Below are 17,420 nucleotides of genomic sequence, written 5' to 3' on the forward strand. Positions count from 1 at the left end.
TACGAAGATTATAATTACAGAATAATATGAATAGATTGGAATAATGTTTATCGGCTGTGATACAAGCAAAAACGTAATCTATAATCTGCGTTGTAACGCTCTCTCCGGACTGAAATCATCCTTTGTCTTACACAAATGAGCTGTAGGGGGCAGCAACGTGCCTCTATTGCGTTGAGTCCGACGAATATCCTCACAGAAGAAGACGCAGCGTCAGGGTTCCAGTCGAGGCGCCATTTCACTCCTCATTCATTGGAGTCGAGGCCTGTAGACTTTCACCGGTAAGTTAAGTTTTAGCTTTTTAGGTTCAACAGTGGTGACCCAAACACACATAGAGCAGACGTTTAATCGTCTCCCAGAATTACTCGTCACCGCAGTATTTGGTATAATTGGTGAAATGTTATGCTAGCTAGCACATTAGCTTCCTTATAGCTACCATCATTAGCCAAACGTTTGAAGCTATACTTGACTCATTTAAGCATGTTGGGTGTTAACATAAAATAATTTTAACCATTGTTACTTTGATTATCTCTTAAATGAAACGATCAAATTTATTAAATAATGCATTTTTCTATCAGCGAATTGAACACCTACAGTTCATGTATGTTTGTTAGCATTAGCGGGCATTGTTAGCTCCCCGTAGAGGTTCGTAATGTACGTCATATAGTGACTATCACAACGAGTTGTGTTGTTTTGATGCGTTAATTGTAATTGGTGTGTGTGTTTGGGGGGGGGCGGTGACAGTTAGATTTGCTGTCACCCCCTACACCATCATACGTCCGGTCAAATTGAGCAGGTATAATAGTCAAAGATCACGTTCGAATTGTGCGTTTTCTTTGGAAAATAACTTAAAGTGTGTCTATTCTAATTTGATTAATGTTAGAAGAGCAACAATAACATGTGTTGTATGTCTGATGCTCACCACCAGCTTTCTTTGAAGTCACATTTGTGATTATGAATTGACATGATTTCTTTACGCCTAGGTTTCACAGAGAGTGTCAGCCATGGTGAAAATCTTCATTGGCAATCTTGCCTGCGACACCAGTGCAGACGAGCTGCGACGCCTCTTTGAAAAGTATGGCAAAGTCACGGAATGTGACAGACTCAAAAACTTTGGCTTTGTGCACATGAGTAGCTTGTCCGAGGCTGAGACAGCCATTCGGAACCTCAACCAGCATCAGCTAAATGGCTGGCGCATGAATGTGGAGCTGAGCAAAGGCAAGCCAAAGTCCAGCACCAAGCTGCATGTAGGCAACCTAGGAGAAGGGGTTACCACCGACGTTTTGCGGGCCAAGTTTGAAGAGTTCGGCACTGTAGTGGAATGTGATGTAGTGAAGGACTATGCCTTTGTTCACATGGAACGAATGGAAGATGCCATGGATGCCATCAATAAGATGGACAACACTGCCTTCAAAGGTGAACTCTTGGTTGGGGGATAGTTAGTTAGCCATTTGGATTGTGTGCTCTTGCTCTAGACCTCTCGTGACCAACACAAGCCCTTAGCTGACATTTTCCGCCATTAAAAAACCAGCGACGCTAACCTTTGCCTAAAATCATCAGACGGACTTAAATCATTTTCTGACTTAAGAACGGTAAAAGGCACCTGCTCCAGACGCTGCAGCTTATTCCGTTTAATTTAGCGCATCTTTAAAGTCGGTGAGAGCTTTCGTGTGCAAAGTCTCGGGTCTCATGCGTGTCTTCTCTCTCCTTACAAGGCAAACTGATGAGTGTACAACTGTCCACCAGTCGGCTTCGCACTGCCCCGGGAATGGGAGATCATACCGGATGCTTTGTCTGCGGGAAACATGGTCACTGGTCAAAAGACTGTCCAGTCGATCGCAACAATAGCCACAATGACGACATGAGAGGTCACAATGGCCGGGGCCCTCCACGCGGTCCCCCAGGTTACGGAATGGCCGGCGGGCCATCTGATTACATGCCTGGCTCTGCGTATAGCCGGGCAAGTTATGGCGCTGAGATGCCGCCCCCTCCCCGGAGGCCTGGTGGCTCTGAGGTGGGGGATCGGTACGGTGAGAGGTCATCAATTTACAACCGTGACCGTGCTTATGGTAGTGTTGACTACTATGAGAAATACAGAGCTCGCCCTTTCGGCTCAAGCTATTTCGAGGATCGCCGCATGTCCTATATTCCTCCCCCACCTCCTCCACCTCCTCCCCCCTCTTCCCTCTCAAAGTTCTCGGGTATGGATCCGTACAACCGCCGCCCCCCGCCACCTCCAGTGCCATCCGCTTCCGCCGCGGCTTACTATGCGAGAGAGCACAACCCAATCAGCCGAGTACCCATCTCCTCGGCCGGCTACACCTATGAGCGAAAACGGCTGTCGCCCGTGTCTGCGGCCAGGGGCCCGTACCCTGTGCCTCGGCCCAAGGAGCACTATGTGTCACGCTATGCGCCTTACTAAAGCTCCGAGGTAAGCGACATTTAAATGAAAAACAAATTAACGTCCTAAACAGCAGTACAACAATGTGATCTTTCTTTTTAAAGTTTGTAGGAACTACCAGACTTTTCCAAGGCAGTCGTTTTGTCAAGCTTCCTGACTCATCAGTCTGCGTCGTTTTGGGGAAATTCAGAATGGAAATTGTACCAACACCCGTGGTACCCCGAGTGCCGTTTTTTGTTGCAGATTGTCAGCACAGCTACATTCATACATATTCTTCAATAAGAATATTGTCAACGTTAATCTTTTATCTGTCCATTTCTGGCTTGGTTTGCAGCTCAATTTTATCATGTCTTTTTTTTTCTTTTTTTTTTTTTTTACATTTTTTTGTTACGTGTGACTCAGCATGAAATCAACATTTATACAAGCATCACTACTAAATGTTTCCAGATGAGAATTTACATTTGAATGGGTTAGTAAAAGCTCCTTGACTTGTTCTGTTTTGGTTGTATAAATGTGGCTGTAGATCCAAAATGGTTTCAATGTGATCTATTCTTATAGTGTTTTATTTTTATTTTACAACAAGAAGTTGGAAGAACGTTTTATCTATTCTACCTTCATCGAGGATTTTATTTTTTTTAAAGAGGCACACAATGGAATGGACTGTGCCTCACAATGCAACTTAAAATTATCCCATGCCATTTATTTCTGAGTTACAGTGAGGACAATTAAGACATTCCAGCCTCGTTTATTGTGTGTTAACAAGAATAAAATTTTATATCCCTTTTTTGAAGTGACAGTTGTTGAAATAAAGTGTCATTGAGTGACAGCCAGATGTGTGATACATGTACCATGTTTACTTTTTTTCAATTCACAAATATAGATATATTGTCTATGCAAGTACCAATAATTACAGGGAACTATTTCGAGGGTGTCAGGAGGAATATCAAGGGGCACTTTCGTTCCGAATGTTCCTGTTTTTTTTGCATATACCCTCGGTTATTTAAATATTTTATTTTTCATGCTAACTGTAACAGTTCCAGCATACATAGTAAGTGAACACATTTTTGCAATAAAGCAATTTAGTGACTACTGTTTAATTTCATGGCCATATGTTTGCTCATTGACTATTTGTGTCTGTGATAAGAGTGATAATAGCACCTACATTGTATGTACGTGCAATGTATAAATGTACGTAACGTACATTGAGACCAAAGTGCATGCTATTGCAATCCACGGAAGGCGGAGGGTTACCTGACCACGCATGAAGTAGTCCGAGCGTTAGCACCCGTCGCCATTTTCACTCAGACGGTCGCGAGGACGTGCTGAAGCTTAAAAAGGTAGGCATCGTATTAAAATTAAATAAAACCTAAATATCAGTTCTGAAATGGGTAGTTTTCTCAAACTTCGAGTGTAATATGGAACGATTACGACGAAGCTATTTTAAGGCGGTGAGCTAGCATGCTAGTAGCTATTGTGTTGAGAAATGAGGACAATCACAACCGCCTTTCTATTTTCTTCCTGACCTAACTAGTTGGTACAAAGTTGGTTGATATCGATTTATTTTAAAGAATATGTCTTGTTTTGGCGTTCTAGCTCGAGTGTTGTGCACAAAAGATCTGTACATAGCGTGGATAATCCACAGTATTTGATGGTGTCCGAATGATTGAGTCGCCATTTTCGACTCAAGTGGAGTAGTCATATTGAGCTATCTTTGCTTACGTCAAATGTATTTTAAAATGTTTTAATCGACGAATGTCGGGGTGAAACGATACGCCAAATCGCGATTAGGTATGTACCTTCTCGTTAATCACGGTTTGGTACAGTTGGAGAACAAAATGCAAAACAAAAAAAAACGATTAGCTTATGTGTAAGCATTTTAATGAAACATGAAAACTGATAGCAGGTAAATTGCCCAGTAAACAAAATTCTCAAAAACAAAATGGGAACTTTGACATATATTGTGTGTTAAGACAATACAATACAATTCAATGTAGGTCAGTGTATTGTATTATAGGCGGCGTAAGCTGTTAGATAGGTGATAAAGCAATTTAGTACCATGTCTAATGTGTGTCCTTATTAAATACATTTTAATTTTATGATGATAAGCCGTGTGCCGTTTAAAAGAGCAAGTAGGGGGCCACACTTTGGACAAGCACAAGTGAACAGTTTGTTATTTTTACTAAATGAAAGTTCATGATTGGTAAAAGCGTCGTATAAATAGTTCCAGCTATAGTGTAGGTGCCCATCTTCACTGAGCGATGCAGGCTTTCATTGCCGTATTTCATTGGGTTAAAATGTGTTAAAAAAAACAGGAGACTTTAATGATGAAAGAAGTTCTCGAGACTCAAGTGTCTCCTTAGCAGTATCACTAACGAGGCTCATCTTTTTCATGCCGAATACCTTTCCTTTTTGACCTTTTGTTGGCTCACTTCTTGGGCTTGTGAAGGCACATAGCAACACCAACTGTACACTCTTTGTGTCTCACTTTTAATGCGTACGGTTTTGGAATTGGGTAACGCCGCTGTACCGAGTTGAATAATACAAATACATGTACCGTTAAACCCCTAGTGTTTGGTGACTTTTATCTTTTTCTCCTCTTAAGGTGTGAAGTATAATTTGCCACAATGGTGAAGATATTTGTGGGGAACTTGTCACAAGAGACCACAACGGATGAACTGCGGTCACTCTTCTCGCAGTATGGCAAGATTGCAGAATGCTCCATCCTGAAGAGTTTTGGGTTTGTGCACATGGACAGCAAGTCTGAAGCAGAAGAAGCCATCCGCAACCTTCACCAGTATCAGCTGAACGGACAGGCCATGAACGTGGAGCTGAGCCGTGGCAAATCCAGGGGGTCCACCAAACTCCATGTTGGCAACATCGCCTGCTCCAATCAGGAGCTTCGAGCTAAGTTTGAAGAGTATGGCGTGGTGGTGGAGTGTGACATCGTGAAAAACTATGCCTTTGTTCACATGGAGCGCATGGAGGATGCCATGGAGGCCATTAATCAGTTAGACAACACAGCGTTTAAAGGTGACCTCTCGGGCTGGGCTTATTGGGGAATGTCTTGTCTTCTTTAAGTGTTTGCTTGTTATTAATAGACAGGTAAGTCATGAATGTGCATCAGGTGAGTAAAAAGTGAACTCGTTAGGCTAAGGAGAACCTGGAAAGTTTTAAAGCTGTTATCCGTAATGTAATACAGTATGTCGATTGATCTTGTTACTGTGGAACATGGCATACTGGAATGAATTGATGGCTGCATTCCCGATTTTACACGGTCTGCGCGGGCTTGCGAACACATTTGGAGGGATTATAATTTACGTTGGCTAATTTTACTAGCTATCGTGTCTCCATCCGAGTACAATGAAACTTCTTTTCTACGAACAAATTGAATTCACAGTATGGAAAGTTACGGATTTCAGCTTTAACAATGTGTTGTGGTGTCTTGTTTTTTAGCGAATCATTTGGGAGTAAATCTTTTTTTTCAAAATGATTGCATACAAGTCCTTATTGAGTGTTTCTTTTCAAGGCAAACTGATGAGCGTGAAGCTTTCGACTAGCCGACTCCGTACTGCGCCGGGAATGGGAGACCGATCGGGTTGTTATCGTTGCGGGCAGGAAGGCCACTGGTCCAAAGAATGCCCTCTAGATCAGAACGGCTACCACAGAAACGGCTCAGAGCCAAACTCTGATGGATACGATTCCTCGAGATTTGACGGGCGTGCTCACAGCCGGGCTTATCAAGCGGGCTTCAGTGGTGCGGAAGCAGATTATGGTGGTGGCTACGCTCCTGTGCACGGCTCTTCCCGTGGTTCCGGTCACAGCAGCAATGCGGCGGGGTACCGAGCGGGTCCGGGCTACGAGAATACAGCGAGATACGGGCCGCATCCAGGTTACGGCATGTCCGGCAGCGGGGCGGCATACCAGACCGACGGCTCATACTATGGCGCGGTACCAGGCTACCCGGTGCGGCGATCGCCTTACGAGGAACGGGATCCGTACGGAGTTGTGGACTACTACGGGAAGTACAGGGCCAATATGTACGGTGGCGGTTATTACGAGGAACACCGCGCTGTGCCTACGCCTGCTCCACCAGCGACCGCTGCAGCTGGTATGAGGGAACGTGGGCCTACCATCGACCCATATCAGTGCCCACCGGTTCATCCTGCACCAGTCCCAGTTCCCTCGTACCACGCACGTGACCGGAGTCCTATTCGGAGAGTCTCCGGCGAGGCCGAAGGATACTCATATCAGGGTATGCACATGCCCTCGGGGGGCCCTCCTCCCAATAAGTACTATCTATAACGGTCCGCGGGATCCAGGTGCCGAGCGGCCATGACACACACACACTGAATTTTGTCTCGCACAGCCACATGACAGCTGACTAGCCATTCGCTAGTGCCAGTAGTATTACTAGTCGGTTGTGTCTAAAGACAAAAATCAGTGCCACGTAACATTAACATTCAACATGATAGGAAGCAAGAAGGTGTGAATAAGTTCACATTCCAATAACAAAGTAGCGGCAACATTGAATCATTCACCATTTGGCTTCAGTCAGATCACTTAGTGCATGGTGCATGTTTTAAAGGTGAGTGTAACAGCGTCTGTTTGCTTTTTAGTATAGTTGTGGACAGTAGCTACCTGCGTATATTAGGCAAATGTAAATACTGTGTTTTAATTGACTTTAGGCTGAGATGTCATACCCATGAGGACCTATCTGTGTATTTGGGTTGTTTTTTGGGTTTTTTGTTTTGTTTTGTTTTTTAGGGGGAAAAATAATTTGACGGTCATGCGACTATTTAGAATTGTTGTAATCAACACCCGTCATTTTGTGTAAACTTTGATTTCATTATACAGACGTTGGCTGCCTGTATTGTCACTATTAAATAAACTGACTGAAATCTACCTCTGTATATGTGCGTCGTAGTCTTACACTGTTATATAGCCCAAAACCAGGCTTGCTTCACAAAAATTTTGTTTTGACAAGGACTGATTAATTATTAAAGGTAAATGTACCTTTGCTTACATTTAATGTGGAAATAATCACTCAAAGCTAGGCAGTAATTCATTGAAGTATAAATATGAAACTGCACACTAGAACACTACTGCTGCACAAATTACATTGTGACTTGTGTCATGTTTAAAGTACAATGCAGCTATTGCTATAACTTGGTGGCTAAAAGATAGCTTGGGGGCGCGGTTTATGTGGACCAATAGGAGTGCGCCATACTGCTGAGCGCCCTCCCTCGCTGACGGGATTATCTTTTGTGATTTTTTTCCGTAAGGCGCCATTTTGATTACTTGACTGAAGAGGATCTCGGAACTCAAGTACAGGGTAGTTGGCGTGCTTCACGTTAAAAAAAGTATATAGGTAGCAGACTTGACTAACCATCTAAACAGAGTGAGTCAGTAGGGAGGCCAAAATGGCGACGGGAGCAAATGCGACTCCTTTAGGAAAGTTGCACCCCAGCATTGGCGCTAAGCGAGGCTTCGACGCAGGGCCTGGCGCGGGGAACGGTTTGATGCCCAGCCCGGGCGCGCCTGCAACCTTTTCGCCGATGCAAGGATTCCAGCCGGCAATGCCCCCCTCCGCCTATCCACAAACACACCAGTTCAACGCGGCCAGTGGTTTTTCGCCCCAGCCGCCCCAGCCATCAGGTGGCCAAGGTAAGGTTAGCTTTGTGCTAAAGGCTAACGTATGTCTCTGGAAGCGGAGTGCTAACACATATTAAATAAATAAATAAACGCCTTACATTAACCTCGACCAGACGGACATATTTATATATATATACACATATATTAATTGACTTGAATGTGTTGGTAGTTTCTGTAATCAAACTGGTATTAATGTGTACACATATAAGTTGACCTGAGTCGCACCACCAAGTGAAACGTGAAACCAAGTGCGCCATGTTGGTTGCTATTGTTATGAGCAGCTGTTTGTGTGTTGTATAATTTAATGTCTTTAGTTGGCACAATGCTTGAGATGACTGCCGGACTGGATGCTCCTGATAGATCTTAATAGTTTAAAAGGGCCGAATAAACCGGCCTCATTGTATTGTCCCTTCTTTTGACAACAACGCCCCTGCTGGTTGGAGTGAATCAGTGCACTCCATTTTGCTTTTAATCAAAAGTAAATTTCACACCGTAACGATTGATTCATCGATTATGCACAATTTATTAAGACCCAGTTGTTTTATGCAATAAACACACATCTCCCGGTTTTTATTTGCAGATTTCAGTCAGAAGAAACAAAGGAAGAAGAGTCGTTGGAGCAGTGAGACGCCCGATCAGAAGACTGTCATACCAGGCATGCCCACCGTCATCCCCCCGGGTCTCACGCGGGACCAAGAGCGGGCCTATATAGGTAATTTATGTTTATTTATTATGTTTTTTGTCACATTTTCTTGTGATGTCTTGAATTCTAACACATTTTTATATAAAGACTGATACTTCAAATTTCCATTTGTATTTCATATCTACAGTATGTATAAGGATGATAATTGTCAACGTGTGCTTCATTTGTTCTTGCAAAAGCCACCTGAAGTCATAACATTTTAACAATATCGTGTTAAAGTGGCAACTGTTTCTAAAGTTGTATGATTTGCTTACCATTGGGTAGCGGCACCCATTAGAAGTTTTAGTTGTATCTGTCCATAAGCTGCAGGTCATAGTTCACTGTCTTGCCTGACCCCCAACAAACACATCAGTATTGTTCCTGTGCATGGAAGCGTTGCTCATAATGTCCTAACGTTTGGCTTTGTGTATTTTGGTTCAAGTGTGAGCAATGCTGCTTCAATGGCAAATCAATCAAGTGTATGCAATTAATATGTTAAAGCAAAATAGAAACAAAAAATGAGTGTGGGTGCTGTGGGGAAATAATCTCAACAAATCACTTGAGTTTAAGTGCCTTCCAGCAGCAGTGTAGCACCAACAAACAGGAGTCCTTTCCTCAATAACTGGCATTGTTATTGATGTTCAGTCATTGGTAATGGTTGGTCATAGCTGGTATGTAAGCATTCATCTGTGCCCGCTTTACGTTGTCACACTTTTTCCACGCTCTTTCTTTTGCCCATTTACTAATACAATACATGGGAAGCGCTTTAAAAAAAAAAAGTATTCCTCTAAAGAACCTTGTCATTTCAGTGACTGAATCTGCACATTTAATTGCAAGTCTCTTGATGTGCATGAGATGACTTAATTATTTTATCATTGACCTCATAGAAGGGATGCACCGATTGATGAGCCTGTGAGACGTCCCTGTCGATCATATAAACTGCATTGTTGACCACATTTAACCCCACTCATATCACAAATGAAGTGTTTTTTTAATTACATTTCTGGCGTAAATGAAAAAGACGGTCAAGCAAAATGCAATTGGTGCATTGCTTCTCACTGGAGTAAGTAATGTTAGTCAAGGCAAATAAATAAACAAGATCTACAATAATCATGAACACAGAACATTTGCTTCACAGAGACGGTTAGCATTGAAATGCTATTTTTGCCTTGTCGCCATTATGAAATTGTGACACTCTGAGTCCTCGCTAGTCTCTGTTAATTTAACGAGTGCAAATGAGACGCAGGTTGAATGTCTGCATCACAAATTGTGACGCAAACATGAACTTGTAACATCCAAAAGCACTAACTTTCTCTGTGAACACACACAGTTGATTTTAACCATAACTCTATATCATTATGTGTTGTTTGCTTATATTTGGTAACACGAATGTGACAGTCGGCACAAGGTTTGCTTTTCTGGAGGTACCGGAGTCAAATGTTTTACATGTTTCATTTCTGAAGAGTTGACTGTTGATGCTAATGTTAAACAATTGCTAGAAGGTAGAGTGGAACCTACTTATATCGACAACCCGTGGCATTAATAACCTGGATTATCTCAGACATACAACGGAATTGCCACGGCAGCTTTAATATTTTATTTCGGCACAAATCATCTTTTTATTGGCATCTATTAGAACAGCACTGTACGCCTTCCACCAATTGCACTCCACGATTCTGTCCCCACTGCCCCCATATATTGCTTGGTCTCCGAATCACAGCTCCGAATTATACACAGCATTGCTGCAATAGCATATGATAAATAATAATAATACATTTTATTTGTATAGCGCTTTTCAAAATACTCGAAGATACTTTACAGAAGAATGAAGTTGAATAAAGCAAGTAAACAGAATAGAAAACACACCAAAATACTACATCCATTGGTTAATACACAGTTAAAACATGAGTAAAAGCGGGGCGGGGCACAGCGGGGCGGGGCACAGCAGTCAGGAGTTGATGGTAGAATAATCAAAATATGCAATGAAACAATGTCAACAGATATTTGTAAGTTCAAAAGTCATGTATCGCCATTATTTAGCCTCTGGCTAAAGCCACAACGAAATGTGAGTGTCAGTGTTGATTATGTCAACATCTGCTTATGTTGACATCAGTCCGAGGGCGAGATAAGCGGGTTCCACTCAAAGAAGAGCTAATGTGTTGTCAGACTTACATTTGATCTTGCTTTGCTTTTCATTTAGCTCAACTACATGTGTGTCAATGATTTGAGACCGTGCTCCCAATGTGCAGGAGCGTTGTCTCATTTGTAATGGTTGTTGTGATAACCACATTTCTCTCCATCCTTGTTTTTCTTTCCTAACCTGAATTCTTCCAGTCCAACTGCAGATTGAAGACCTGACACGTAAACTGCGTACAGGAGACCTGGGAATCCCTGTTAACCCTGAGGACAGGTCGGAAAAAGATTAAATCCATGAACAGTAACACTTTCTCTACCTTATTGACTTTTTTTTTTTTGGAAGAAATATGCTCATTTTCAGTACATATGTGTATACAGTAGTGTGGTGGTTAGAATGAGTGTCAGTTGTGTTGTAGTCTTTAGTTAGCTGCTTGAATGTTAACTTGTTTGCTAGTCTTACTGCTAATCACTTTATTATTGTCCTCATTGCATTGCAATGTAAGTAAGTGACTGATTTTGACAATAGGATGCACTTATATTTTTATCCAAGACAACAACAGTGTTTGCAAACACATATCTATTAGTTTTCCAAAAGTCCTTTGTTGGATAAAACTTAACGTAAAAAAAAATGACAAAATAGACTTGAATAGATTAGTACTAGAATACATGAATGCGTCAAGGTTTCTTGTTGATGTGCATTAGTGTTTTTTTGTGCAATAATGTGTGCCACCAATTGAGTTCTCTTTCGTGAACATTCTTTAACCAGAATCGGATAAGGAAATATGTTCCCAAAGGAAGTGTGTAAAGTTTTTTTTAAAGTACTTTTAAAACTATATTGATAGATTTAGCATCCCTCTCACCTGTACATGCTATAGAGTTTGTAAACATGAACAGACATTTTCACAGCAACCCAAAAGGTTGATTTGCAGCTGAAGCTTCCCTAATCTATTGGGACAGAATCAAGCGGAGGTGCTTCATGTTGTCACCGCTGGAAGTTTTTCAGGAGTTCCCCCCCGCCCCCCATCCCCCCACATAAGCGTCACGGCACATGGTTGCTAATGTGGCTCTCTGAAGGGAGAGCGTAGGAAAAGGTGGATATCTAATCCTAATTCCTTTCCTCTAACCCAAATTACCCCACATCAACCTAACCCTCTTTCAAGCACAGAGCCTCCCTAACGCAGCAACGCAGGTTTTCAGCATCCAAGGGGGGGTATGGACCTCTTCCACCACGTCAACACCAAGCAGCTCTCAGAGTCAGCGTCTCTGCTTAGGATTGTTTTTTCTTCCAACTTTTCTCTCTTTTAGGCCAACAATCCTGTATGCAGGTGAAATTATGGCCATGCAGTTGCTTGTTTTGGAACACGATTAGCGAATACATTTTATTCAACTGTCTGTGACATGTCAGTGCCGTCATCTTAAAGTTACCTTTTTTTTTTTTTATTCAAAAAAATTGAGCACTGGCATGACTCACATAGTCTGGGAATACGCAATTCTGACTTCTCAATACAGTCTAATGGTTGCTTAGTCAGCTGTAGGGAGCTTTTGTGATTTTTGTAAACGTGCTACTGAAAAAGCATTGATGGTTTCTACGTTGTCTTGTGTCTACCTTTCAGGTCTCCCTCACCGGAGCCCATCTACAACAGCGAGGGCAAGAGGCTGAACACGCGTGAGTATCGCACGCGCAAGAAGATCGAGGAGGAGCGCCACTCCCTCATCACAGAAATGGTCGGTCTCAACCCCGACTTTAAACCACCAGCAGATTATAAGTATGCGTCCCAATGCACGTCTTATTTGTTGTTGCCGTTACGCTCAAATTAACAGAAACTCTGTTGTCGCTGTGCAGACCTCCAGCCACCAGAGTTAACGACAAAGTCATGATTCCTCAAGATGAATACCCTGAGATCAACTTTGTCGGCCTCCTTATTGGACCTCGGTGAGCTGAAGTTCATAGCTATACATTTCCCCGCCCCTGTGTTATTAGCAAAAATTAAAACTGTAAAAAATAACATGTTTAGCAGTGGTAACTGAATAGTTTTAAGTCAGTGGAAAAATAATGTAATTAATGCATGCATTATGGCAAGCTACACCACTCTGTTGTATCCCTGTTCCTACACAAGATGCATTCACAGAAACTCTGAATATCACAACATTGTCTAAAAAATACAGTAAACCTCGGATATATCGGATACAATTGTTCCCACTGGTTTTGTCCGATATAAGCGAAATCCGTTATATGCGTATACCGGAAAATGTCCGTTTTACGCATATATCGGATTTATATCCGGTATATGCGTAAATCGGACGTAAGGTAATGAGAATTTAACTTTATTGGACTCTGAGCATAACAAATTGTTAATTAAGCTAGGCCCTGTTACGCCCGTCAGGCCTACGTTATTTCCAATAGTGAGGTTAAGATCTCATTCACTGCTGTGCTAGTATTATTGACGTCACTCACTTTTATATTTGTCCTAAATCTGAATAATAAACGTGAATATAAATCGCGCAGGTAACGCTGCAAATGACGTCGTATAGCGACCTGTCACGATTCGGCGAATCGGAGCGCCACGATGCGGCCATCCGATATATGCGAGGGAAATTTAATGGAAATGCATTGGAACGGGACTGGAGATTTTGTCCAAAATAGGCGAAATCCGTTATAAAAAATCCGATATATGCAATGAATTTTTATTGGAAATGCATTACAGAAAAATCGGTTCTTTTTTTATCTGTCCGTTGTGAGCGAATTTCCGATATATCCGAGTCCGATATATCCGAGGTTTACTGTAGAAAGACAAAGAAAAATAAAAATGAGAAATTCTTATCACTAACCCTCAATTTAACTATTAAACTCGCTGATTGGTTCATATGACGGACGATGATCACCTCCACTATCCGAGCTGCCAGGCGCTGTTCACATTGCGATGCATTCTGTCTGCATTTCAGACTCTCAAATATAAATCTTTTTCAATTTCCTTAGTCATCCACCATTTAAATTTGATCAACCTGTGCAATTATGATGATGCCGTCCTGTCCTGTCCTTTGCTATTCATCCATAAAAGTAGTCCTCCTATTTTTGTGGCTTTTGTCTCTGCCCAAAGTCAATGTAACTTTGGTTTGTTTTTGAGATTTGTTACCCAATCCGGGAGAAGTCAAGATAAGTGTTTTTTTTCATCCATACACTTTCTATGCAGCTTATCTTAACATTCCAGGGATATGCTGGAGCCTATCCCAGCTGTCTTTGGGCAAGAGCTGGGGTACACCCTGGAGTGGTTATAAGTGCTTTCCACTAAATGTTTTTATTTCTGTGCACAAAGTGGTAACACCTTGAAGAATATCGAGAAGGAATGCTGCGCCAAGATCATGATCCGTGGTAAAGGCTCCGTAAAGGAAGGCAAGGTTGGCAGAAAGGATGGACAGATGCTTCCTGGCGAAGACGAGCCTCTGCATGCTCTGGTCACTGCGAACACGATGGAGAACGTCAAGAAAGCTGTGGAGCAGGTTGGTGTTATTTCACCCGGCCGACAGGCTTTCAGTGCTCATTTTTAATAAATGATACGCCTGCAGATTCGCAATATCCTGAAGCAAGGTATCGAGACACCCGAGGATCAGAATGACTTGCGAAAAATGCAGCTGAGAGAGCTGGCGAGACTCAACGGCACGCTGAGGGAAGACGACAACAGGTCAGCTTAAGTTGATATTCGTAGACGACGTGTATTCACTTCAGTCATGGCCACCGCGGTAAAGCTTATTTCCTGTGTAGGATCTTACGCCCGTGGCAGAACACAGAACCCCGCAGCATCACCAACACCACTCTCTGTACCAAGTGTGGTGGAGCAGGACACATCTCCTCTGACTGCAAGTACACCAGGTGATGATCATTCCTGGATGGAACAGAGTCCATCTGGTCTTGTGGTCTCATTTCCGACATGTTTTTGTGTAGTACCTTTGCAGCACAAAGAGCTACCGGCGGTGAGCCCCCTCAGTCGGCACAGGACAAGGCTCGCATGGACAAGGAGTATTTGTCACTCATGGCCGAGCTGGGCGAGGCTCCGGTTCCGCCACCCGGAGGAGGACATGCCGGCGCACAGGGTGGAGCCCCCCGGCCTCCTGCACCCAATAGCTCACAGGCACCGCCGGTTGGTTATTAGCATTAAGTGCTTAAGTTTGTTTATGAGGCATGAAAATTGTTTTTTGTGTCCACAACAGAACCGGCCCCCCTGGATGGGCGCTGGTCCCAATGACAGCAGGAGCTTCCATGGCATGCACGGAGGCCCTGGAGGACCTCACAGCTTTCCTCCCCCAATGTCCAACATGGGGGGCCCTCCGATGCACCCCAACCCCAACGGCATGCCTCCCCCGTGGATGCAACCTCCACCTCCACCCATGGGCCAGGGCCCAGGACCTCATGGACACCCCATGAGTAAGTGCTCTCAACTTCTCGACTGTCTTCCAACCATCCTCGAGTAACAATGGCAAAATCTGTCTTTGGTGTCTTTTCTAGGCATGATGCCACCACCGATGGGCATGATGCCCCCTCCGCCTCCTCCCCCCAGCAGTCAGCCACCACCTCCCCCCTCTGGACCTCTGCCTCCATGGCAACAGCAAGCTCCGCCTCCTCCTCCCACAAGCAGCATGGCAACAAGTACACCGCTGCCCTGGCAACAAAGTAAGACCACAAACTGTGAGACCCTTCTTAGGCTTTCATTCAAGCTTTTTGTCAACTTATGGCTGTGGTTGTCCCTACCTTTCCTTTCTGTAGATACCACGACCACCTCCAGCCCTGGCACCGGCACCCTGCCCCCATGGCAACAGCCGCAGCAGCCCACGGCCTCAGCCGCCCAGCCCCCTCCACCAATGGGTAGCCCCTCCATGGTGCCACCTCCCCCCGGGGTCCAGCCACCCCTGCCCCCAGGCGCTCCCCCTCCTCCGCCTCCACCCCCACCTGGTTCAACCAGCATGATGTATGCTCCGCCGCCGCCCCCGCCTCCAATGGACCCTTCCAACTTTGTCACCATGATGGGGATGGGGGTACCGGGCATGCCGCCGTTTGGCATGCCTCCAGCCCCTCCACCTCCTCCACCCCAAAATTAATAGCCCAATCTGGAGAGAACCACACCCCTGCATCATATCCAATAGACTGTCTGTTTGCTCACGAATATAACCAGTGCTTTATTTTCTATTGTCATCTATATTGTCGAGATGTGTGTGAAACAAAGCTATTGATTCACTTTAACTTGTGGAAATTGAAGAATCACACCTCCTCTTTTTAAAGTATCAATACAAAGCTGTGTGTGTGTACATGTGCGCGGAAACACTTGCTCTCAGGCATGCATTTTGGTTGTGTGTTTTAGTCTACTGAATAACAAAAAGCTCAATTTGGCACCAGTAACTTTCATTTGTGATAAAACACATTTGCTCATTCTTACAACACAATCTTTGTTGATTTTTTTTCCCCCCAGATTAAAGCCTTGCATGATCATTTCAAGAGCTTTCAGTTTACCAAGAGTAATATTTTTGTAATGACCAGATGTGAAGTGTTAGGTTTTGCAAACGGCCCCCCCATCCCCTCCCTGGTCCAAATTTGCATGTTTTCTCATTTTTCATGTTGATTAACGGGAGAATCTTATTGACCCCTGGACTTTCATACCTTCTGTCACAGCGAGTACATGTAAGCATCATTTGTGACTGTACACAAGGATGAATGTTAGTTTTATTCCCTTTTCTGGACCAGGTCTGTTGTTGCATTGCTAATTTTGAATGACTTAATTGCTTGGTTAGAAACAACCACCCTACTGAGGATAAGCGGTATAGAAGATGGATGGATGGAAATAAACTGATTCCTTAGACCTCGGACTGGAGCGTGTTCTCCTTTCAAGAATGTTTGCAGTCAAGTAAGGTTTCAAACACATTATATAACCTGTTCTTGGGAATGCAACTATTCAGGAAGAAGCTAGGATAATAAACCTGGGCTAATGAGTTGTCGGTTTTAGGAAGTTGTGAATTTGTTACAGTGAATATACTTGATATGCAAAACCAGTTCGGTTTTCTTGAGCCAACAGTCTGTGGAGGATTGGGTGGGGGGAGGGAAAGGTCCGAACTACAAACCTCACTAAAACTAACTAAATTCCCAACTTTATATGGCGGTGTAGGGTTATAAATGCGGAAATAAATCAATTTAGTACCTACAAATCATTCTCACGTCTTAACATTGTTACTGAAATATAACTTGTAAATATATAATGTTGATAAATGTCAATGTATATGTATTAATAAAGTGGTAGTTGCTGTTCATGGGGGGGGGGGTGATGACGCACTTTTCAATGCGAGTAATAACATCGAAAGTGCTGTTTCTGTAACCCCAAACCGGAAACGCAGAAGAGTGACTTCCGGTATCTTGAAGGACACGCCAGGTAAATTGTACTGACATTTTACGTCTAGATCCGATAACAAGCAGTACTTGCCGATACCAATACTTCTCTGACTTGATTTTTCTTCAGCATCTTAGAATAGTTTTGTGATTTTTGCAGTTTGTTAATCGTAATAATTAATAAT

General features: G+C 43.3%; 2 protein-coding genes across 3 annotated transcripts; both read left to right on the top strand.

The window, feature by feature from the left end:
• Window positions 1–125: 125 nt before the first annotated feature.
• On the top strand, window positions 126–2,665 carry LOC131125958 (RNA-binding protein 4.1-like). Of its 2 annotated transcripts, XM_058068044.1 has the most exons (4): window positions 126–278; window positions 981–1,413; window positions 1,713–2,428; window positions 2,503–2,665. In XM_058068044.1, the coding sequence occupies exons 2-3, from the start codon at window positions 1,002–1,004 to the stop codon at window positions 2,417–2,419; spliced, it is 1,119 nt and encodes a 372-aa protein (XP_057924027.1). In that variant the 5' UTR covers window positions 126–278; window positions 981–1,001; the 3' UTR covers window positions 2,420–2,428; window positions 2,503–2,665. The 2 variants fall into 2 exon arrangements, with proteins under 2 accessions (XP_057924027.1, XP_057924028.1); XM_058068045.1 differs by lacking the exon at window positions 2,503–2,665 and having other exon boundaries at window positions 981–1,862.
• A 934-nt stretch (window positions 2,666–3,599) lies between these two features.
• sf1 (splicing factor 1) lies at window positions 3,600–16,714 on the top strand. The gene is given in 15 exon segments (XM_058065932.1): window positions 3,600–3,735; window positions 5,001–5,428; window positions 5,925–6,698; window positions 7,802–8,062; window positions 8,631–8,762; window positions 11,067–11,142; window positions 12,482–12,634; window positions 12,712–12,801; window positions 14,183–14,366; window positions 14,433–14,548; window positions 14,629–14,736; window positions 14,809–15,066; window positions 15,068–15,288; window positions 15,370–15,534; window positions 15,628–16,714. Coding segments are annotated over 14 exon segments (3,276 nt in total). The 5' UTR covers window positions 3,600–3,735; window positions 5,001–5,022; the 3' UTR covers window positions 15,960–16,714.
• The last annotated feature ends 706 nt before the right edge of the window (window positions 16,715–17,420 follow it).

The sequence above is a fragment of the Doryrhamphus excisus genome, chromosome 3 (assembly GCF_030265055.1).
Source record: "Doryrhamphus excisus isolate RoL2022-K1 chromosome 3, RoL_Dexc_1.0, whole genome shotgun sequence".
In the NCBI taxonomy this organism is placed as follows: domain Eukaryota; kingdom Metazoa; phylum Chordata; class Actinopteri; order Syngnathiformes; family Syngnathidae; genus Doryrhamphus; species Doryrhamphus excisus.

What these genes read in the sequence shown, in the direction of transcription:
- LOC131125958 (XM_058068044.1), top strand. Translation starts at nt 1,002, where the DNA reads ATGGTGAAAATCTTCATTGGCAATCTTGCCTGCGACACCAGTGCAGAC. An exon ending in GGACAACACTGCCTTCAAAG is followed by an intron (nt 1,414 to 1,712) that starts GTGAACTCTTGG and finishes TCTCCTTACAAG; the next exon opens with GCAAACTGATGAGTGTACAA.